Genomic DNA, 23,778 nt, shown 5'->3' with positions numbered 1-23,778 from the left:
TGGGAGCGGGATAGGGTAACTGGGGGACGGGCAATGAGGAGGGCACTTGATAGGATGAGCACTGGATGTTATAATCTATATTGAAAATTTGATTTAAATTTTAAAAATGTAAAAAAAAAGAGCTGATCATACTGTATGCTTTAAGTATGTATACTGTAAAGATGCATTCTATTGTACTTCAATGATACCTCAATAAAAGTATAAAAAAATTTTAACAGGAATTAGCAGTACTCTAGGACCAAAACCCACCATCCAAAACAATGGGAGAAATCTCTACTTGGAAGACTTGCTAGTATCAGGAGGCCAATAAGAGTCAAGTCCCCTCTGACTCCTCTTAGTAAACTGTCACCATAGGAATTTCATCACTGTCAGTGTAAGACTCAAATATACCCATATCCCTTCTCATGAATAAGCATAAGCACATTAAAAACAATAATAACAACAACCAAAAAAAAACAATACTTCATATGATCAGCATGATTAACATCTTGGGAATTAATCAACATGGTTAAGAAATCACTCCCCCTAGGTCTCTTTTATTTTTCAAAGTTTCAACAAAAACGATTGTTTTACAATACTTGTCAAATGAGGGTACTTGATTGCTCACAAAATCTCAGATTAATCCTAAACTTCAATGGCTCCTCTCAGAGGGACTGCGACATCTCCTCTCAGAGGGACTGCGACATTTCCTCTCAGAGGGACTGCGACATCTCCTCTCAGAAGGGCTCCGATGGCTCTTTACAGAGAGACTGTGATAGCTCCTCTCAGAGGGACTGTGATGGCTCTTCTGAGAAGGACTGCGATGGCTCCACTGAGAGGGACGGTGATGGCTCTTCTGAGAAGGACTGCGATGGCTCCTCTCAGAGGGACTGTGATGGCTCTTCTGAGAAGGACTGCGATGGCTCCTCTCAGAGGGACTGTGATGACTCTTTTGAGGACTTCGAAGGCTCCTCTCAGAGGGACTGTGATGACTCTTTTGAGGACTTCGAAGGCTCCTCTCAGAGGGACTGTGATGACTCTTTTGAGGACTTCGATGGCTCCTCTCAGGGGGACTGTGATGACTCTTTTGAGAAGGACCGTGATGCCTCCTCTCAGAGGCACTGTGATGGCTCTTTTGCGAAGGACCACGATGGCTCCTCTCAGAGGCACCGTGATAGCTCCTTCCAGAGAGACTACGAGGGCTCCTGTCAGAGGGACTGTGATGGCTTTTTTCAGACAGACTGTGATGGCTCCTCTCAGAGGGAATGTGATGGCTCTTCTGAGAAGTACTTTGATGGCTCCTCTCAGAGGGACTGCGACATCTCCTCTCAGAGGGACTGCGATGGCTCCTTACAGAGGAATTATATGGGGTTCTCTCCCTTAAGAAGCCGTGGTTTTGCTTCTTGGGTGCGAGTTTCTCTTTAAGGTGGCTGTGTGAGGTTCTGTGAGGTGAACCATGTAGATTTCTCCCTCCGACTTGAACTCCGGTTCCTGTTTTGGAGTTCTTGGACTCCTGGCTAGAGATTTCACTTCTGTAGAGCTTTTTCTTACCTTTGCTGCTAGAGTCATTTTGAACAATACCCATAGGCTGTCCAAGTGAACTGGTTTTGAAAGCGGCACTTCCTTGGGAAACTATGGGCTTAGGCAGTTGGGTACGTCTGAGTTGGAAAGAGCTATCTCTTTCTGGTGGTTGAGCTGATCTGAATTGCTCTCTTTCTTCCCATAACATGTTCTGCTTAGTGGTTATGTCTACTGGCTTTACCTTAACAACTGACATCCTGTCTCTTTTGATATCTCTTGATAGGTAATCATTTCTGGCTCTTTGTTTTAGATGCTGGTTTTTGCTTGACCACGAATGGTCTGGCCGTGGCCTGTCCACGGGCTTCTGCCCAGCAGAAGTCATAATTCTGTGTGCTGTCTGCAATGCTTGCTTTAGGCCTTGAAAAAGCAGTTGAATGAATTTGGGTTGGGAGGATTTCTTAGATTGTCTTCTTAAAGACGCAGAGGTAGTTTGAGATGTTCCAGTCCTCTTGCTTCTTACCTGGGCTGGTAATTCCCTAGAAGGACTCTGTATTATGCTTCTACCGTTTGTGTAAAGTTTTGTGTTTTGTGTTCTGCTTCCCTTGGTGATTCTTTTCATTGGGTATGGGTATTTTGGATTATGGGTCTTTTTGGTTTTCCTTTTAGCCCATTTTACATTCTGATTGCTTTCAGAGACACTCTCTGGTAGAGAGTGAACCTGACTAAATTCATAGAGCCCCGGCTTTCTAATTTCTGTCTTTCCTACTAGGTCAGGGCCTCTATACTGCCTTCGCCTGATGTGGACTCGTACAGGAGAAGGAGACTGGGAAGATCCAGACTGGAAATATATCGTAGAAGAAGTAGGACTCTTGGAAGCTCGAGTATAGACTTTCGCTGACCTTAGCGATGGTGATATAGGACTTCGTGGTGTGATGGGTCTGTCTCTTCTGTGGTACTTTGGGACTTGGGGTCTTTTCCCAGTTTGCAACCTAAAGCCAAGTTGCAACCTAATCTCTCCGTGGCCCTCAGGAGTGCGTACAAGGTGGAGCTGTGGATAGATAAGAAGGTAAGGTCCGAAAGTGCCCTGTAATTTATGACAGCAATTAAATCCTGCACATCGGCCACACTGTAAGCAGATAGGGTATTTTAAAACCAGACCTGAAGTTAGAGGCGGAGGTACATTTGGGGGTATTTGACTCCTTAACAGTTTTGCTGCTATTTTTAGCTGCAGATCTTGTAGCAACTGGAACTGTTCTGAGAAGTCAGTCTTGGCCTGGTGGGGAAGATAACTTGGCTTGAGACTGTGTTGGGACTCAAAACTCAAAGAGTTCTCACTCTCTTCCACTGGAACAGAATCTTTCCTGGTGAAAACTATATTGAAGGAAGACTCTAGCTGTACTGGGGCAGGAGGCTGGCCCTCTGATGTGCTGAATGGTATGTGCTGAAAGATGTCCTGGGATATATCAGTGAGCTTTGAACTTTTCTTTAATCTCACTCTAGTCCCAGAATATTGCTGTATTATGGAGGACATGGAGCTACGTGTCCATATTCTTAAGGCTGTTCTTTGCTCGTGACCACGACATGAAGTGTGCCTCTGAATGTAGTTTCTGGCCACTGAAGGCTGAGGAATAACACCTCGACCTTTCTCTAGCAGACTCTGGGAAGGCTTCATCAGTTCAGCTGGAACCCCAAATAAATTCTGGATAGATTGACGGATATCTCTAGTGGCTCTTTCCATTAAAGATGTTGGAGAACAAAGCTTCCTTTCCATCGTGGTTCCCAAGACATCCCCCAACATTAGCATATTGGAGAGATATTTTCGAGGTAGTCGCTGTCTCCAGGAGTGATTCTCCCAGACGTTCTGTTGTCTGCCCAGGACAGAGCTGGTAAGGCCTCTTTGAATTCTTGAGCCTGAGTGGAATGTCCTAGGTGGTGATCTCCAGCTTTGTGGTGGATGTTGGGATAGGCCCTGGAGTGAGTTCCCTAGCTCTTCCACCTGCTTCTTGTCAGTCGTCTTAGATATGACACCCACTCCTGAGATCTCAAAATGTGGAGTTTCTACAATGTTAGCTATCTTATCAGAGAGTTGATTATGAAGGGAAAAGGGAAGAGTTGAAGATTGTATCATAGTAGGGTCTATAAAGGACTCTTCAGGCTGAAAAATATCTGTCCCAATGTTTCTTATATCCAAGGCCCTTGATACTTCTGGCACCTCAAAATCACAAAGGCTTCCGAATTCTGTTTCACCAGAACTTGTGATGAGGGAGTTGGAAGAGTTATGGAGAAATCTAGAGAAATAGTTCCCTATTTGTAACTCCTCTCTTGATGTAAAATCCTCACATTCCCTATTCTGATATACCTGTCGTAGATTCAAATCCTCAGATTCCATCATTTGAGGAGGCCTTATTTTTATCCCTATTGCTTTCACAGCCTGAAGCCCTTGTTCATGAGTGAACACTGCAGGCTCCTCAAAGGGACATGCTGGCTGTGAGAGTAATTCTGCAGATTTCACATGGGTATTTGGCCTTGGAGTTAATTCCACGGGTTCTACAATTTCTTGAAGATCCAAACAATCTATTACTTCTATCGCTGATCCTAATGCTACTCCTATTGGTTCTACAACCTGAGGAATTGGCCCTGGTGCTAACTCCTCAGATTTTACAATTTGAAGTGGTGGCCATGGGATTAACACAGTCTTTACAATCTGAAAGCCTGTCAACTTCATTATGTCCAAAATTTGGTGTGTTGGCTCTGTGGTTAATTCTTTAGATTTTACACTTTGCAACCACAGCTCTGAGGTAAACTCAGAGGGTCTCACATCTTGCAGTTTTGGGGTCAGCTGAACATAGTCTATCATTTGAAAGGCTGGTCCTGGGGTTAATGCTACAGACTTCACAACCTGAAGTGGTGGCCCAGGAGTCACTTTCACATACTCAGTAACTTTTTGGGGGGCTCCCGGGGTTATTCCTATTGAGAGCGCAGCTTGAAGCTGTGTCTTTGTGGATCCTGGGACTTGATCTAGTGGCTTTGGACTAATCCTCATAACTTCTGTAATTTGAGCCCGTACTCCTGGAGCTCTCTGTGAATATTTTATACTTTGATTCTGTGACTGTGGTAGCCCCACTGATCCATCCCCTGGCTGCCATGTCTCAGATGTGAGCTCTACAGACTCTGTGTGTCCTACAGCTTGACCTGTTTGCTTTTGGAGCAACGCTAAAGATTGTCTCCTTTGAAGCCACTGCCTAGAGGTTAAACCCACAGATTCAGGAACTTGATATCCTAGCCCTGATGTCATTTCTGGAGATTCTGGAACATGATGCAATGACTTTGTAATCAGTGCCTCAGATTCTCCTCTTTGCAGTCTTTTCTCAGAGATCACCTCCACAAATTCTAGTGCTTGAGGATAGGGCCTAGGACATCTCTCTGAATATCCAGTGGTTTCGCTTACTGGCTTTGGGGTCACTCTGAGGAATTCCTTCCCTTTTTGCCTTGCCTTGGAGGTCAATCCCACAGTTTCTGTAGTGTGATGCCTGGGCTCTAGTGTAATCTCTTCAGATCCTACAGCTTGCTGCAGTGGCCTTGTATGTAACTCTCTCAAATCTCTAAGTTGAGGCCGTGACTCAGAGAGCAACTCTAGAGTTTCTGGGATTTGGTAGCTTTTCTTTAGGGTTAATTTCGAGGATTTAGAACCTTGATTCCTTAGCACTGGAGTCAGATCAACAGATTCTGGTACTTGAAGATCTAGCCTTAGAGGCACTCTTGAAGAATCCATGGCTTTACTTGTTGGCTTTGGGGTCAACTCCACAGATTTTTCTGTGGTTTCATTGCCTTGATGTGCCAACCTTTCTGTGATGTGATAAACTGGTATTGAAATCAAATTCATAGATTTAGGGACTTGATGCTTTGGTGTCGGGATCATCTCTGCACATTCTACAAACTGATGCCCTGGCCTAGGGATTATCTCAGAGTCTGTGATTTGATAGCTTCTTTTCCGATTTAGCATCTCAGCTTTTGTTCCTTGAAGCAGTGCCCCCGGTGCTAACTCTACAGATTTTGTATCTTGCTGTAGAGAGGCTGAGGACAATTTCACATGTTTTATACTTTGCAACTTTGGATCTGGAGTAAACTCCAAAGATTTCTCACCTCGTTGCTGTGATTCCGGAGACCAATCCGAAAATTTAACGCTAGTCAACAATGGTCCTGGTGCAAACTTTTTAGTTGCCTCTGGTGCCAACACCACCGATTTCATACCTTGCCATCCTGAAGTCAGCTCTCGACAATTCGTACCTTGCTGTTGGAACCCTGGTGTCAATTCTACCGAGTTCATATCTTGAAAACATGGCTCTGGTGCAAAGGCCTCAGAGTTAGCATGTGGTGACTTGAGGCACGTTGACAACCCTAAAGAATTAGCACTTTGACAATGTGGCAATAGGTTTGATTTCAAAGATTTCACATCTTGAGAACGTGGCTCTGATTCAAACATCACAGATTTCTGCCAGAGGCAAGAACTCAAATCCTTAGAATTCACATTTTGAGTTTGCGGTCCTGGTTTCAACTCCAGAGATTTCACATCTTGAAAACACAGCTTTGGTGCAAACACCACAGATCTCACACTATGTTGTCTAAGGTGTGAGGGCAACTCCTCAGAATTCATACCTTGAGGATGTGGCCCTGGATTTAACTCCACATATTTCATTTTTTTAAAACATGGCTCTAGTGCAAACATCTCACATTTCAAGTCTTGCAGCTCGGAGCCTGAAATCAGTTTCACAGAATTTGCACCACAAAGCAGTGGCTCTTTGTTCATCTCCACCGACTTTACATCGTTCAGCAGTGGCTCTGGTAAAAATAACACAGATTTCATACCATTTAACGGAGAGCCTAAAGTGAACACCGACTGTACAACTTGTGGCTGTGACCCACAGTGATTCTCCAAAAACTGGATTTCTGGAAACTTTGTCCCTGGAATTAACTCAGAAGATTTTACACCTTGCCAATATGCTCCAGCATTGAACAGAACAGATTTTGTACCTTGATATTCTGATGTAGGGTTAGTTTCAGAGGGCTTTGTGCCGTGCATCTGTGGCCCTGGATTAAACTTTATGGAATTTATGCATTGAAGTTCTAACCCTGGTTTCAAATCAGAAGAATTCATGCTTTGCAGCTGTGGGCCCCAGTTGAACTCCCGTGATGTTATACCTTGAAACTGTGTCCCTGGAGTCAATTCACATTTCACATTTTGTAAATGTTGCATAGGGTTGAACATAACAGATTTTACACCTAGAACTTCTGTTCCCAGATTCAAATCAAAAGGTCCCATACCTTGACATTTAATCCCTGAAGTCAACTCAAAAGATTGTATACCTTGCAAAGGCGGCCCAAGTTTGCACCCCGTAGAATTTACACATGGTAATTTTGACTCTGGATTCAACTCAGAAGAATTTACACACTTCACCTGTGGCCCAGGGTTGCATTCCATAGGTGCTACACCTAGAAACTTTGACCCTGGAATCAATTCAGATTTCAAACATTGCAAATGTGATTCCAAGTTGAACACCACAGATGTCTCACTTTGCTTCTTAGTCCCTGGATTCACCTCAGATCCCATACCTTGACATTTTGTCCCTGAAGTCAACCCAAAAGACTGTACGCCTTCCAAAAGTGGCCCACGTTTGCACCCCATAGAATTTACACATTGTAATTTTGGCTCTGCATTCAACTCAGAAGAATTTACACACTTCATCTGTGGCCCAGGGTTGCATTCCATAGGTGCAACACCTAGAAACTTCGACCCTGGAATCAATTCAGATTTCATATCTTGCAAATGCCGGTCAGGGTTGAACACCATAGATGTCTCACTTGCAATCTCTGTCCCTGAACTCACTTCAGAAGACTTCATACCTTGAAGTTTTGAAACTAAAGTTAATTCAGAAGGGTTTATACCTTGCAAAGGTGGCTCAGGGTTGCATCCAAAAGAATTTACGCACTGCAGTTTTGGGTTTGAAATAAATGCAGAAGAATTCACACCTTGCACATGTGGCCCAAGGCAGAACACCTGAGATTTTATACCTTGAAGCCCCGGCTGAGGGTTCAACTCAGATTTTACACCTTTCAATTGTGGCCCAGTGCTGAATGCCACAAGATTTGTACACTGAAGCTGTGGCCCTGGATTCAATTCAGAGGATTTCCCACCTTGTAATTTAGGCTCATGCTTGAATTCCAGAAATTGCTCATATGGAAGCTTCACATCTGTGCACAACTCAGATTTTATCTCTTGTAGCTGTGGCCCAGGATTGAGCTCAAAAGACTGCATACCTTGAAGCATACCTGTTCCCTTGCCTAACTCGGGAGATTTCACATCTTGCAACTGCTGCTCGGGATTGAATTCCATAGCTTTCACATCGTGAAGCTTTGTCTCTTTGCATAATTCTGAAGATTTTATATGTTGCAGATGTGGTCCAGGATTGTATACCATAAATTTCATACTTTGAAGCTCTGGCCATGGTTTCAACTTACAAGATTTCTCTTCTTGCCACTGTTTCCCAGCTTTGAACTCGGAAGATATCACACTGCAAGTCTTTGATTTCAAGGCTAACTCAGAGGGGTTTGCAACCTGAAATTCTGGGTCATGTTTGACTTCTGTCGTTTTCATTATTCGAAGGTTTATGGACTCAGGAGATTTTGCACCTTGCAACTTTGCCCCGGGGTTGAATTTCATAGATTTCACACCTTGAAGGTGTGCCCCTGGTGTCAACATATGCAGTTTCCTGTTTTGTAACTCTGGGGCTGACCCAAACCCCAAAGATTTCACATCTTTGACCTTTGCACCTAGAGTCAATTCAAGAGATTTCATATCTTGCTGCATGGGTCTGGCAAGGAACTCCACAGATTCTCCACTTTGAAGCTTTGTTTCTGGTGCCAACTCAGAAGAGGTTACACCTTGTAACTGTGGAACAGGTTTTAACTCAACAGATTTCAAATCTCGAAGCCTGCACTCAGGTATCCAATCAGATTTCTCACCTTGTCTCTGTGGTCCAGGGTTGAACTCCACCGGTTTCATACCTTGAAACTTCCTCTTCTGGGTTAAATTAGATTTCCCACCTTGTAGCTTTGGACCATGGTTGAACTCAGAGGATTTCACTTCTTGAAGCTTTGACCCTGGGATCACTTTAGAAGACTTCATACCTTGAAAGTGTGATCTAGAACTGAACCCCGTAGATTTTGTATCTTGAAGCTTTATACCCATGATCAACTCAGAGCATTTCACATCTTGTAACTGTGGGCCTGATTTCACAGCTGGAAACTTCCTCCCCAGGGTCAAATCAGAAGATTTCTCACCTTGTAACTTTGGATTAGGTTTCAGTTCTACAGATTTCATACCTTGAAGCTTTCCCCTTGGGATCACTTGAGAAGACTTCACATCCTGCAAGTGTGGTCCAGACTTGAAATTCGTAGATTTAATGTCTTGAAGCTTTATGCCCATGATCAACCTAGAAGGTTTCATATCTTGTAACTGTGGGGCTGACTTGAAATCCACTGATTGCACCTTTTGAAGCTTTGTCCCTGATATCAGTTCGGAAGATTTCATACCCCTCAACTGTGGCCCAGGTTTGAACTTCACAGATTCCACATCTTGACACTCTGTTTCTGAGATTAACTTAGAACATTTCTCTCCTTGAAACTGTGGCTCAGGGCTGGACGCCAGTTTCATATTTTGAAGCTCTGATCCAAGGTTCAGGTCCGAGGATTTCACAACTTGCGTCTGGGGACTGGGGTCGCTTTCTTTATGTTTTACACTTTGAAGCTTTGACTGTGAGGTCCCCTCAGCAGCATTCACACCTTGTAACGATGACCCAAACAAATCTGTAAATTTGGCACCTTGAATCTTTGTCCCTGCAGTCGGTTTAGAAAAGGTTATGCCTTCCATCTGGGAACTTGGATTTAACTCAATAAATGTCATATCTTGGGACTTTGTCTCAGGTGATAACTTAGAAGATTTTAGATCTTGCCACTGTGACCCAGAGTTGAAATTCTCAGATTTCACACCTTGAAGCTTTGTCCGAAGAGTCAGCTCAGATGACTTCATCCTTTTCAAGTGTCGTGGGGAGTTCAGCTCTATAGTTGTACCACTTTGTAATTGTGACACTTGGCTTAATACCCCAGATTTTGTGTCAGGAAGCTGTGGCTCTTGCGCAAGCACTAGAGACCTCACACCTTGAAGCTGTGCTCTTGGGGATGACTGTAAGGATTTCACTTCTTGAAGCTTTGGTCCTGCAGTCAATTTAGTAGATTTCCTATCATGCAAGCAAAGCCTAGATTTGAATGTCATAGATTTTATATCACAAAACTTTGACTTTGAAGTCAGGTCACATGATTTCACACTTCTAACCTGTAGACAAGGTTTCAAATCGAAACCTTGAGGCTGATGTTCCTGGAGTGATGACGAAGATTGTATATCTTGGAGCTTTGGCCTTGGAGTCAACGCAGATGACCTTCTATCTCTTAACTGTTTCAAAGCTTTCAACTCTACAGACTTGACACCTTGAGATTGTAACCCAAGATTTAACTCTACAGATTTCACAGCTTGGAAATCAGGTCCTGGTATCCACTGAATACGTCTCACAGTTTCAAGCTGTGGCTCTCTTTTGAACCCAATAGTTTTTACATCTTGAAGCTGTGGCTCCGAGGTGGATGCCAAAGCCTTCCCTTTTTGCAGCTGTGGTCCTGGTAGCACCTCAGGGGATTTCACATTCTGCAGCTGTGGCCCAAAGTTGAACTCTGTATATGTTGCACTTTGAGGTTTTGGCCCTGGAGTCAATTCAGATGACTTCACATCTCTTAACTGTATCGAGGATTTCAACCCTGCAGATTTAACACCTGGAGAATGTGACCCAAGATTTAACTCTACAGATTTCACGGCTTGGAAATCAGGTCCTGGTATCCACTGAATACGCCTCACAGTTTCAAGCTGTGGCTCTTTTTTGAACTCAGTAGTTTTTACATCTTGAAGCTGTGGCTCCGAGGTGGATGCCAAAGCCTTCCCTTTTTGCAGCTGTGGTCCTGGTAGCACCTCAGGGGTTTTCACATTCTGCAGCTGTGGCCCAAGGTTGAACTCTGTATATGTTGCACTTTGAGGTTTTGGCCCTGGAGTCAATTCAGATGACTTTACATCTCTTAACTGTGTCGAAGATTTCAACCCTGCAGATTTAACACCTGGAGAATGTGACCCAAGATTTAAGTCTACAGATTTCACGGCTTGGAACTTAGGTCCCGGTATCCACTGACTACATCTCATACTTTCAAGCAGCGGCTCTTGTTGTAACTCAAGAGTTTTTACACAAAGCTGTGGCTCTGAAGCTGACTCTGAGGGTTTTACTTGGTGCAACTGGGGCCCTGGGGTCAACTTAGGAGATTTTAGGCTTTGCAACTGTGGTTCAAGTTTGAATTCCTTAGGTTTTAAACCTTGAATATTTGATTCAGGAGTCCAATCAAGTGATTTTATATCTTCAAATCCTAACTCAAAATTGAGGTCTTCTAATTTTCTGCCTTTAAATTTTAGTTCTGGAATTAACTCCAAAGACATCCCATCTTCTGCCTTAAGCCTTCTCTTCAATTGCTCTGAATTCTTCCATTGCTGCTTTGATGAGATTACAGATATCTTGCCATCCTGTTCTGGCCCAGAAGTGAAATTCATGAGTGCCATCCCTTGAAACTGTTGGCTTGGGGCTAAGTCTACAGAGTTTACTCCTTGAAACTTTGCTCTTCTGGTCACATTCCCAGATTTTACTTCCTGCTTCTTTACCCGTGGGGTCAATTTCACAGATTTCACATGTTGCAGCTCTGAATCTGGAGTTTCCTCTACAGATTTTAAGCTTTGATGCTTTCCACATGGGGTACTGTCGACAACCTTCCTATCTTGCGTTTGTGGCTCTAAAGTCAATTCCTCAGGTTTCACATCTTGCGGTTCAGACTTTTGGAGCAATGGTCCTGGTGCAAAAGGCACAGGTTTCTCACCTTGCATCTTTAGCCCAAAGTTCAGTTCCACGGTTTTCACATCTTGCGGTTGTGTTCTCGGGACCATCTCCACTCCTTTGAATTCTTGAATTCTTGCATGCAGAGCCAAGTCAGGTGTTGCAACTTGAAGCTTAGTATCTTTGGTGTCTTTCACAGATTTGACATGTTCTATCCCTTGCACTGTGGTTGTCTCCATAGATTTCTCACCTTCCAGCTGTGGACTGGGGGTTAACAACATAGATTTCATACCTTTTAGACACTGTCCTGTAGCTAAGGCCACAGATTTCACATCTTTCAGCTCTGAGATCAACAACTCAGATTTTAAACCTTGACGTTTTGAGCCTGGTGTCAGCTCCATTGGTTTCACACCTCCCACGTGTGGCCCTTGGATCATTTCAGAAGACTTTATAGCTTGTAAATGTGGTCTTCTAGTCGACTCAGAATAGTTTACTCTTGGCAACTGTGACTCAGGAGTCAACTCCATAGATTTTGCATCTGGTTTCTGTGGTTGTGAGATGAATTTATAAGGACCGTTACCTTCCAAGTTAGACATTTGGCCCACCACGAAATGTTTTATGCCTTGAAACAATGTCTCTGGTACTAATACCTCAGGCTTGACCACTTGCTTTTGAGGTCCTGGGGACAACCCCATAGATCTGATTCCTTTCATCTTTGGCTTTGGGGTCAACTCAAAAAATTTCACATGCTGTAGCTGTGGCCCTGAGTTTAACTCTGAAGATTTCACACTGGAAGGTTGACTTCTTGATGTCAGATCACAAAATTTGATATCTTGTAGCCATGGCCCTGAGCTAAGCCCCACCTGTTTTAGATCTTGAAGCCCCGAAGACGTCTTTGCTAATTTAGAATATTGAAGCCCTAATTCTGGGGTCATCTCCACAGAATTCACACCTTCAAACACTGATCCTGGGGTTTGCTCCCCAAATTTGACACCTTGAAGCTTTGGCCCATACGTCAATTCAGAAAATTTCACCTCTTGCTGCCTTGGTCCTAGATTCCGTTCCTGAGACTTCACACCTTGATACTGTAGTTCTTTGGTCAATTTCATAGATTCCATGCTGTGAAACTGTAATCCTTCAATAGGCAGAAGAGATTTCATATTCTCATTCAAGAGCCCTTGGTTTGATTGCAAAGATGATTCTGTTTCAAATCCTACGGACTGTATATCTTGAAGCTGTGTTCCTGGTACACACTGCACACGTTTGAAACCTTGATGCTTTGGTTCTGAGGTCAAATCTGAAAATCTGACATCTTGCAAGCGTGGTCTTGAGTTTTGTTTCACAAATTTCATACTCTGAGTTTGTGATTCTGGAGTCAATTGTACAGACATAACGCTTTGATGGTTTGGCCCTGGGGTTAAATCTAAGGATTTCATCTCTTGCATTGGTGAACCTGGGGTCAGTTCATCAGATTTCACACTGTGATGTGGGGATCCTGAGATTAAATCTACAGGTTTTTCTCCTTGAAGAAGTGGCCCTGGGGATAACTTTGAAAATCTGACACTTTGTAAATGCGGCCCTGGGGTCAATTTCACACCTTGAAGCTGTGCCCCCTTAGTCAAGTCTTCTGATAGTATACTTTGTAGTACTGGTTCTTGTACCAGCTTCTCAGATCCTACCACTCCAGTAGTAGCTAGCTGTTGAATTACATTAACATATTCCACATCTTGTAATTGTGGCTCTGGCTTCAGCTGCATAGACTTTACTCCCTGGAGCTGTGGCTCTGCGGTCAACTCCATAACATGTCGTTTTGCTCCTGTGATAAATTGTTTAGATCCTTCCATTAATGGGGATGTTCCAGGGGTTGACATCACAGATTTCAAATTTTGCAGTAGTGGCTCTGATTTCTCATATTGCATGCCTGGTCCTAAAGTCAATTCCGGAGATCCTTGTACTAAATATGGTGGTACTGGCATTGTCTCCTGGATATTTTCAACTTGAAGCAATGCCAACCCAAAATTTTCTGTATTTTCATGTTCTGACCTTACGGGCATCTCTGAAGGCTCGGTAACTTGACAATGTGGCTTTAGAGTCATTCCTGTAGATTCCATAACTTGACCTGTTGGTTTTTGTGTTAATGCCATTTGGAGCAAAGCCTCAGAAGTCAGCTGCGCAGTTTCTGTGCCTTGATGGCCTGGTCCCAAGGTCATCTCTGAAAACTTTTGAAAATGTGGCCTTGGCATCATCCCAGCAGTTTCCGTGACTTGCTGTGGGATTAACTTCACAGATTCCTCCTCTTGTGGCCAGATCTCAGAAGCTAAAGCTGCAGAGGCTGTGTCCTGATGCCTTGATCTAGAAGTCGAACTCAGAGATTTCATTGCTTCTAAGTGTGGTTCCATGGTAACTTTCCTTGATTCAACATGTGTTTCAGGAATTAACCTCCCAGATGCTTCCAGTGGTACAGTTAAATCCACAAATTTATTATCATGCATTAGTGGCCCTAGAGTCAACGTCTCAGGTTTTGTACGTTGGGGCCGTGGTCCTGGGGTCAATGGCACAGATTTCACACTTTGAAATTGTGGTTCTGAGGCCAACTCCTTATAGTTCATAAATTCGGAATATGGTCCTAGATTCAGATGAACAGACTTCATACCTTGAGACTCTGGGTTCATCACTTCTGGGGTCAGATCTTGAATCTCTGATCCTGGTACCAACTCTGGAGATTCTTGTATTGTGTGTTGAGACATCCGAGTCTCCAAGGCTTTTACGCTTTGGAGCATTGTCTCAAGAGCACCTTGGAATGGCATTGAGTTCATCTGCATAGATTCTAAAGTCTGGCTCAATGGCCTTGGAGTACTTCCTAAAGATGATTGTTTCAACTCCATAGATTCTTTCCTCTGGTGACAAGTGTCAGAGGTCAACTCTGCTTCTGCTCCTTCGTATCCTGGCTCTGTGATCATTCCTGAAGATTCTAAAGCTTGATGCCATGGAGTCAATCCTTCGGGATCTATGGCTTCACGATTTGGCTTGAGGTTGAGCTCTGCAGATTTCACTGCTCGAATGCGTGCCCCTGAAATCGGCTCCTCGTATTTCATACCTTCCACCTGTGTTTTAGGAATCAACCTTCTGCATTCTACCATTCGAGGAATTTTCACATCTTTAAGTAAGAGTGCTGGAGCTATCTCCTCTGGTCTTTCATCAGGTAACCGTGGCTCTGGGGCCAACTCCATGGATTTCATGTCTTCCTGTAGTGGTCTTAGGGTCAACTCCGCAGCTTTTATATCTGGAAACTCTGGTGGCACGGCCAAATGAACATATTCCAGACCTTGCAACTGTGGACTGGAGGTCAACTGCATTGATTTCCTATTCTGTAACTGTGGTGCTGGGGCTAACTCAGCAGATTTTCCACTTTGTTCTTGTGTTCCTAGAGTTAAACGAATAGATTGCAGACCTTGAAGCTGAGACGTTGGGGCTAACTGCACAGAATTCCCACTTTCCAGCAGTGGAATGGGTGCCAACCCATCAGAGTTTACAACCTGCAGTTGAAGTTCTGGGGCCGATTCTATGGAGTTCACAGTTGGGATCAACTGTCCATATTTTGCCATTTGTGGGATTGAACCTGAGGTTCCGTCTATAGGTTTTACATTTTGTAATCCTGGGGATAACTTCATGGAATCCACAACCTTAAGCTGTGGCATTGGCTTCACCCCCAAATATTCTACATCTGGCAGTAGTGATGTAGTGGTCAATACTGCAGAATCTGTGACTTGATGCAGTGGCTCTTGATTCATTCCCTCAGATGCTGTACTTTGACCCAGTGACCTCGGGACTGTACCTAAAGATTCCATTATTTGATGAGGTGACTGTGTCAACTCAGTTAGATTTGTGACTGTGGGATCAGAGGCCAACCCTCTAGTCTCTATAGTTTGGTGGCTTTGCCTTGGACTCATCTCTGAAGGTTCTAAGATTTGATCCCACGGGGTCATCCTTGAAGACTCTATGACTTGATGAGATAGGCCTGGGGTTAATGCCATAGTTTCTGTGCGTTGATGATATGGTTGTGGAGTCATCCCCACAGAGTCCAGCACCTGAATCCATGACCCAGGGGTCAACTCCAGAGGTTCTTTGACTTGAGATACTGGCCTTGAGGTCAAATCCGGAGTTTCCACAATTTGTGATTGTGATGCTATGATCATTCCCATGGGTGACCCCAGGGCTACTGGAGTTACCTTTAGAGAATGTACGGATTGATGTGATGGCATTGGAATCACCCCTACTGATTCTGTGACTTTAGGTGGTGGCTTTGGAGGTAAACCCACAGTTTCTACAACTCCAGGTGAACCAATAGTAGTAGGAGAGCCGGAAGTCAAACCATCTGGTTGAGTCACTCCTGGGGTCAATTTTGCAATTTTAGACTGTGAATCTCCATATTCTATAACATGTGACTGTGCTGATGGAATTATCCCCATGAAATCCACAGCTTGTAATAGTGCCACTGGAGTTACTTTTGTGTAATCTGTAACTTGATGCAATGGAGTGGAGATCATTTCCAGGGATCTTGTGTTTTGACACACTGGTCCTGGAGGAATGTTCAATGGTTCTATGGCTTGATTTTGTGGCCTTGAGGTTATGTCCACGGATTCAGCAACTTTAAACTGTGGCCCTACAGTCATTTCCACAGTTTCCACAACTTCATGTCCTACCTGTGGACCTATCTCTCCTGGTGGCATGACTTCATGATCCAACGATGTGTTTATATCCCCAGACTCCATGGCTGGATACTGTGTTCTTGGGGTTATTCCCTCTGATTCTATGATATGTGAATGTGATTTTTTAATCATCCCGATAGAATCCATGACTTGAAGCAATGCTACAGGAGTTACCTTCACATTATCTGTGACGTGATTTGGTGATCTGGAGGTCATCTTTGATTTCATAACTTGATGCTGAGTACTTGATGTTACCTCCACTGATTCAGTGATTTGATATGATGGTTTTGTGCTTACACTCACTCTTTTCATCGTTTCGTCTGGTTTCCCAACTTCATCTGGTGGCTGCGGGAACAAACCCACAGATTCTGTCACTTGTGAATGTGATTCTGGGATGATCCCCATTGAATCCATGACTTGAAGTAATGCCAATGGAGTTACCTTTATGCTATCTGTAACTTGATATGATAGCCTTGGGGCCAACTCCACTTTAGTCACTTGGGTCTCATGCTGCTGCATCCTTTTTTCCGGAAGACCTATGACCCTCTGCTCTATACTAAGCTCTAGGATGTGTTTTGGCTTCTTCTGCAGGAAATTGGTTTCCCCTTGAACTATGTCAACTCCTAAACTTTTGGGAGGTGGAGTGCCCAGTGATGTAACTAAGGGCCTGGATTCAACGATTTGGGGGCCATCCCCCAGTTGTGACAGCTTACCTGGGATAAGTGACTGTGAAATTTTTGTTTCTGTTCTATTCAATCCAGATTCCACTCCAATATTCACATGGAGCTGGAATGATGGACAGTTTGGGGATTTATTGTTGATACTTTGTTCAGTGCTTTGATGGGTAGGCATAGATACCTGCATTTGAGGTTTCTCTGGTTCAGGGACTACTCCTCCTCGTGCCTCAGTTAAATAATGCAGCATTTCCCATGATTCCTTCACAGGCAGAGGAACTGTTTGTTCCTTCAAAGTACAAACCTTCCAAGCCATATGTCCTTCTAACTTCCACCTAGCCAAAGGAGAGAGCTGGAGTGGAGCCCGCCCGGAGAATCGTGGTCTTGCCTTGCAGATAGAACTTGACCCATGATCCAATGTCAAATGACTCTTGCTCCCTCTCCCATTCTTTGTTTGTTCTTGTTGACAGAGATCTGGGGATTCAAAAACAGAGCTGATAAAAGAGCTTTGAGACCTTAATGGTGAAAGAGCTGCCAAATCCTCCAAAAGATTTGATTTCCCAAGCTGTGAGAGTTGAAAAGGGGGCAGGGATGTGCCTTGGTTCCTGAGCACAGAAGACTGGTTTTTGGGTAAAGTAGGTAAACTAAGGCTCTGGAGTTGACAGGTTGTTCCTTCAGAAATGACAGAAGGGTGTGACAGGCTGGAGCTGTTGCATAATGATCCAGAGGAGATGCTGTGATCAGTAGAATGTTTTGCCTTCTTACAGCCACAACAGGGTAGAACAGGCTCCTGAGACACAAACACAGAGGAGGTGGAGGAAGAAATCATATCCGAAGATTCTTGCAAACACGAGTGCATAAGACTTGATCTAAGAAATAAAGAAAAATTCCATTTGCTTTGAAGCAGGAGAAGGTAGGAAAAGTAGGAAAAGGGAAAGATAATGGCCATTTCAAATGTAAAATATTTTGACCTGAGGGAGTACAACAACAAAAGAGGTTGCTTTCCCCAACTTCAATTACTTATAGAAAGAATTCCTCTACCAGGAGGAAAGGGAGGCCATTGTCTCCACTGCAATCAGAAATGATTCATAAACCAGTTGTTCTTAAACCTTTGAACTCAGAATTTATCCCCACTATCAAAACTAACCAACCAACCAACTAACAATCTCGCTTTTCCCTCTCTCTTTCCCTCCCCTCCTTCCCTCTCTATAACCCTTCTTCCCTTCAGTCCCTTCCTTCCTCTCTCTTAAAAGTTCTACCAGCTTGGGGGTACCTGGCTGCCTCAGTCAGTATAGCATGGAATTTTTGATCTCGGGACTGTGAGTTTGAGCCCCACATTGGGGGTAGAGTTTACCTAAAAAAAAAAAATACCAAAAACTTCCATCACTTTCAACCCCCACCCAGAAACTACCTTCCCTGACCTTGTGCATTCCAGATGTTTGAAGATCTGTTGAAGACTTCTGTTCATTGACCAGAGTATATATTCCTGGGCCCATCCCACAGGGAGTCTTGAAAAGCTGGATACAACAGAGTGTGTCAGTGTAATTGAAGTGATATTAAAAGTACTAATAAGGAAACCAATAAGAAGAGTGGCTTAAGTTAGAAAGGAAACTACTATCACAGTCAGAAAAGTAAAACAGTACTAGGTATCTTTCTCCTAACTTTACAGGGTTTATCAGTAGGGTAGGCTGAAGAAAGAAAGAATAAATAGTGACGATCAATTTTACTCACTTTGTCAGGTTAGCTTCAGAGCAACCCATTCTGAGATTTTCTTCCCACTGGGAAGCTGGGAGCAGAGGTAAAGAATCTGTTAGAATCATAATTATTGATACCACCTAGTTCAAGCCACTTGTTTTACAAAGAAGAGATCGAGGGTGAAATCATGTCCAGAATCATAAAGTTAAGTAGTGATAGAGCTCAGACGTAATGTAGGTCTAAGTTTTTATATTTTAAAATATACTATGCCACCTTTACCATGTAGTGGATGTAAGTCATTGGAAACAGCTGGAACAATCACGGTAGTAGGGAGTTGGAGTAAGGGAAATAAATCTGTAATACATATTTTTTCCTTCAAAGGAGTCTATTCAGCGTCTATGGCAGGGGAAAAATGTATCGAAACTTCCCCCACTAAAGATCTCATCAAATTTCTTTCCTGATACTTTGAGTTTTGCATAAAAGGAAATTAGGAAAGAAAGCATGAGGAACAGAAGCATAGAAAGAACTATAAATCAGTTTACATCTCTTTGGAAGTTACCAGAAAGAATTCAGCATCTTTGCAGATGTTAGGAAGAATAGGCACATTTCTTTCACTTATACAATCTTTTTCAACCTCCCTCCCTCTACCTGTTATTAAAGTCTACAGTCTAAAAGCAGACCCACTGTTGATTTGTCATTAGCCTTGAGCTAAAGAATAAAGTATAAGATCTCTCTGACCTGTGAATTTCTGGATCTTTTTCAATTTATGCTGCCTTGAAGTCTAGAGGGGCACAAAAAGGAAAAAAATAAAACCAGAAAATGTTCTAGGTTAGAGAATTTATCAACAGCACATTTCGTCTTACAGATACAATTATTGATCCAGTTGGTAACCATAACCACAGCAACAATTACCACCCCATTCACTTATTCATAAATCATCTAATGAGCGCTTACTAACTTCTAGGCATTACGTTAGGTGCCAGGACTACAAAAGTAAATGAGATCCCTGTATTCTGGGAACTCCCATTACTGGGGAAAACAGAGGTCTAAACGCCTAAGTTACAATATCATGTGGTAACAGAAATATAAAGGTTAGGGAATAAAGAGGACAGTGGTTAACTGCCTGGGAAAAAAGGAAAAAATTACTCAAGAAATTGCCAATTGAACTGGAGTTTAAATTATCACCAGAAGATTTTTAGGTAAAGAGAGAGCATTCCAGCCAATGGGAACATCACCAAGAAGATTATAAAGTCATGATTTGTTGGGTGTACTTTTGCTAAGTAGTGAGAGATGAAACTAAAATATAGGTGGAAGCCAAGTTGTTCCAGGTCATTTATTTATTTATTTATTTATTTATTTATTTATTTATTTGACAGAGAAGAGAGCACAAGCAGGGGGAGTGGCAAACAGAGGGATAGGGAGAAGCAGGTTCCCACTTGAGTGGAGAACCTATTCCATCCTAGAATCCTAAGATTATGACCTGAGCCAAAGGCAGACACTTAATCAACTGAGCCACCCAGGCACACCCCAGATCATTTTAAAGACAGAAGTGATATGTGTTGCCACTTCAAATAAAATAATTTTTATTTCTTCCTTTTGATTCAGGACATCAGTCTCTGAGAGTATATTAAAACAGTCTATACAATTTCATTCATAATATTAGCAAATGTTTTAGCTAAGCAATCCGATGTTGGACAGAAGTGTTGAAAGTAAGATCTCCCAAGAACACTAAGGTGGTTTAACCTAAGAAAGTAAACCAATGTGATACACCACATTAATAACACAAAGAGAGCAGCACCTGGGTGGCTCAGTGGTTGAGTGTCTGCCTTTGGCTCAGGTTGTAGTCCCAGGGTCCTGGAATCGAGTCCCCCATCAGGCTCCCCATGAGGAGGCTGCTTCTCCCTCTACCTATGTCTCTGCCTCTCTGTGTGTGTCTCGAATGAATGAATGAATGAATGAATGAATAAAACCTTTAAGAAATAACATGAAGAGGAAAAACCTGAACAATTATGTCAACTGATGGAGAAAAGGCATTGGCAAAATCCAACACTCACTCATGATTTATAAAAAATAGAAACACTCAACAAACTAGGGTTCGAAGGGATGTCCTCAATATAGTAAATAGTATTTATGAAAAACCCTCTGCTAATATCATTCTTCACAGTGAAAGACTGAAAGCTTTGCCTTTAAGGGGGGGAACAGACAAGGATACTCACTTTCACTACTTTTCTTTAATATTGGACTAGAAACTTCAACCAGAGCAATTAGGTAAGAAAAATAAAAGCCATCTCAATTGGAAAGGAAAAAGTTAAACTATCTCCATGTCTATTCACAGATGACATAATCTTGTTGTCAGAAAATCCTAAGAATACACACACAAAAACCCAATTAGAGCTAATAAACGAATTTAGAGAAGTTGCAAAATACAGTAAATCAGTTGCATTTTTAAAAAGATTTTATTGATTTATTTGTGAGAGACCCAGAAAGAGAGAGAAAGAGAGACAGGGGCAGAGACATAGGCAGAGGGAGAAGCAGACCCCCACAAGGAGACTGAGGTGGGACTTTACCCTGGACCCCGGATCACCCCCTGAGCTGAAGGCAGACGCTCAACCGCTGAGTCACAAAGGCGTCCCTGACATGTTGTTTTTAACTTGCTTTAACTTCAGAGAACAAACTGATAGTTACCAGAGGGGAGGTGGGTGGGGTATGGGTAAAAACAGGGGATTAAGAGTACACTTATCTTGACAAGCACTGAGTAATGTACAGAATTGCTGAATTACTATATTGTAAACCTGAAACTTATATAACACTGTATGTTAACTATACTGGAATTAAAATTTTTAAGTAATAAAATAAAATTTTCTGTTCTGAAGAAAGAAAGTGGTCTGTAGCCTAACAGCAGTAACAGAACCTGGGAACTTGTTAGAAAGGCAGACTCTCCGGCAGCCCCGGGGGTGCTCAGGGGTCTAGTGCCGCCTTCAGCCCAGGGCGTGATCCTAGAGTCCGGGGATCCAGTGCAGGGATGGAGTGCTGGGATCAAGTCCCACATTGGACTCCCTGCATGGACCTGCTTCTCCCTCTGCCTGTGTCTCTGCCTATTCTGTCTGTCTGTCTGTCTGTCTGTCTCTCATGAATAAATAAATAAAACCTTCAATAAAAATAAAAGAATCACAGGGTTAACCAACTGAGCCACCCAGGCACCCTCTGCCATTTTCCTTTTTTTTATATAAATTTATTTTTTATTGGTGTTCAATTTGCCAACATATAGAATAACACCCAGTGCTCATCCCATCAAGTGCCCCCCTCAGTGCCCGTCACCCCCACCCCCCCGCCCACCTCCCCTTCCACCACCCCTAGTTCGTTTCCAAGAGTTAGGAGTCTCTCATGTTCTGTCTCCCTTTCTGATATTTCCCACTCGTTTTTTCTCCTTTCCCCTTTATTCCCTTTCACTATTTTTTATAGTCCCCAAATGAATGAGACCATATAATGTTTGTCCTTCTCCGATTGACTCATTTCACTCAGCATAATACTCTCCAGTTCCATCCACGTCGAAGCAAATCGTGGGTGTTTGTCGTTCCTAATGGCTGAGGAATATTCCATTGTATACATAAACCACATCTTTATCCATTCATCTTTCGATGGACACCGAGGCTCCTTCCACAGTTTGGCTATTGTGGACATTGCTGCTAGAAACATCGGGGTGCAGGTGTCCCGGCGTTTCATTGCATCTGTATCTTTGGGGAAAATCCCCAGCAGTGCAATTGCTGGGTCGTAGGGCAGATCTATTTTTAACTCTTTGAGGAACCTCCACACAGTTTTCCAGAGTGGCTGTAGCAGTTCACATTCCCACCAACAGTGCAGGAGGGTTCCCCTCTCTCCACATCCTCTCCAACATTTGTGGTTTCCTGCCTTGTTAATTTTCCCCATTCTCACCCCTCTGTCATCTTTCAATTGCATATGGGAATAATATTTATCAGAAGCATTCAGCCTGGCATTCAAAGCCCTCTACAATGTCATCTCTACCAATTTTCTAAAATTTTCTCTCATTGGGCTCCCTATTCTACGCTCCATCCTCATAGGTGTCCTCTCTACACACATCCAACACTCTTCAACTTCCCATGCTTTTTCTCAATCCATTCCCTACAACAGGAAAGTCTTCACTACTCTCTTCCATCCACACTATCCACCTTCAAAGCCCTACCCTTCCTCTGAAGCATAATTCAAACCCGAGCTTTCCAGAGGCATTTTATAGATCTCCCTGCTTCAAAACACTCCACCTCCAACGTCTGCAGCAATATTTATACTTCTGTTAACTCATCACGTTCTCTTTCCTTGGATTATATATACAGACCCATTTGATCATCTCCCCCAGTTCACCTCGAGCTCCTAAAAGGTGGGAGATGGTGTTTTATTTTTCTTCAATGTCTAGTATGCTACCACATATAATAGGTGCTCGAGGTTTGTTGAAACAAACTGAAAGGAACAGGATCGAGCATGACTTGTACTTATCGAAAAGACATGCATAGGAACGATCTCAACTCCCCTCTTTCCCCAGCCAGTTCCTCTCATGGCCCAAGATGTGGGAGTTGCCATGGCTTCGGGGGCAGAGACAGGGAGCAGTGAATTTCAAGGGAGGGTTGCATTACATACCTTGGAGTCTGTCTTGGTTGCCACCTGCTTCCTGCTCTGTTTCCCAGAAAAGAGTATCCAAAGTCCCCATGCAAGGAAACCAAATAATAGTAGAAGGCTGACATACGGTGGAGGCGGCATGGCCAGCCCCCAAATCAGTGCCATTATTCAACCCAATGCTCCTCTCAACCCAATGCTCCTCTCAGCTCCTCTCCCTCAAGGCTGTGTGTGACCCCATATGACGTCACAATGGAAATTTCAAGGTAAACCTGACAGGGCCCAGCCAATGTCCGAGCTGCTGGCCTCTCTCCTCTGAGCCATACCCATCTGCTGCCCTTTTCTGCACCTGCTCACGGGTTCTGTCCTGACAATCAATGCTCAAGGAAGCCTCCTTTACAATTCTACTAGGATTTGGCTGGACAACTTGTCATAAAGTAGAGAATGTGGAGTCAAATTTCAAAGGCTCCAAGTCACCTCTCTTGCACTAAAGCATCTTCTCTGGAACCAGTTATTCCTTAGAGGTTTAGGTATGGTGTCATATGTTCCCAAATCACAAATTAGAATACAGAGTCAAATACATTTAAGAAAGCTTGGATATCT

At 43.2% G+C, this 23,778-nt stretch overlaps 2 protein-coding genes across 2 annotated transcripts; both read right to left on the bottom strand.

The window, feature by feature from the left end:
- LOC119878761 (uncharacterized protein C2orf16-like) lies at nt 1-8,043 on the bottom strand. The gene has a single exon (XM_038589349.1). It carries the CDS (start codon nt 7,982-7,984, stop codon nt 632-634), a length of 7,353 nt encoding a protein of 2,450 aa, XP_038445277.1. The 5' UTR covers nt 7,985-8,043; the 3' UTR covers nt 1-631.
- On the bottom strand, nt 8,008-23,692 carry LOC119878754. The gene is made up of 6 exons (XM_038589329.1): nt 23,200-23,692; nt 19,288-19,330; nt 18,586-18,640; nt 18,276-18,371; nt 8,055-17,723; nt 8,008-8,011 (listed from the first exon to the last, which is right to left on the bottom strand). The coding sequence occupies exons 1-6, from the start codon at nt 23,341-23,343 to the stop codon at nt 8,008-8,010; spliced, it is 10,011 nt and encodes a 3,336-aa protein (XP_038445257.1). The 5' UTR covers nt 23,344-23,692.
- Between the last annotated feature and the right edge of the window lie 86 nt (nt 23,693-23,778).

The sequence above is a fragment of the Canis lupus genome, unplaced genomic scaffold (genome assembly GCF_011100685.1).
Source record: "Canis lupus familiaris isolate Mischka breed German Shepherd unplaced genomic scaffold, alternate assembly UU_Cfam_GSD_1.0 chrUn_S1883H2082, whole genome shotgun sequence".
Lineage (NCBI taxonomy): Eukaryota > Metazoa > Chordata > Mammalia > Carnivora > Canidae > Canis > Canis lupus.
The sequence above is the reverse complement of the archived record's forward strand: the minus strand, read 5'-3'. Positions and strand labels throughout refer to the sequence as shown.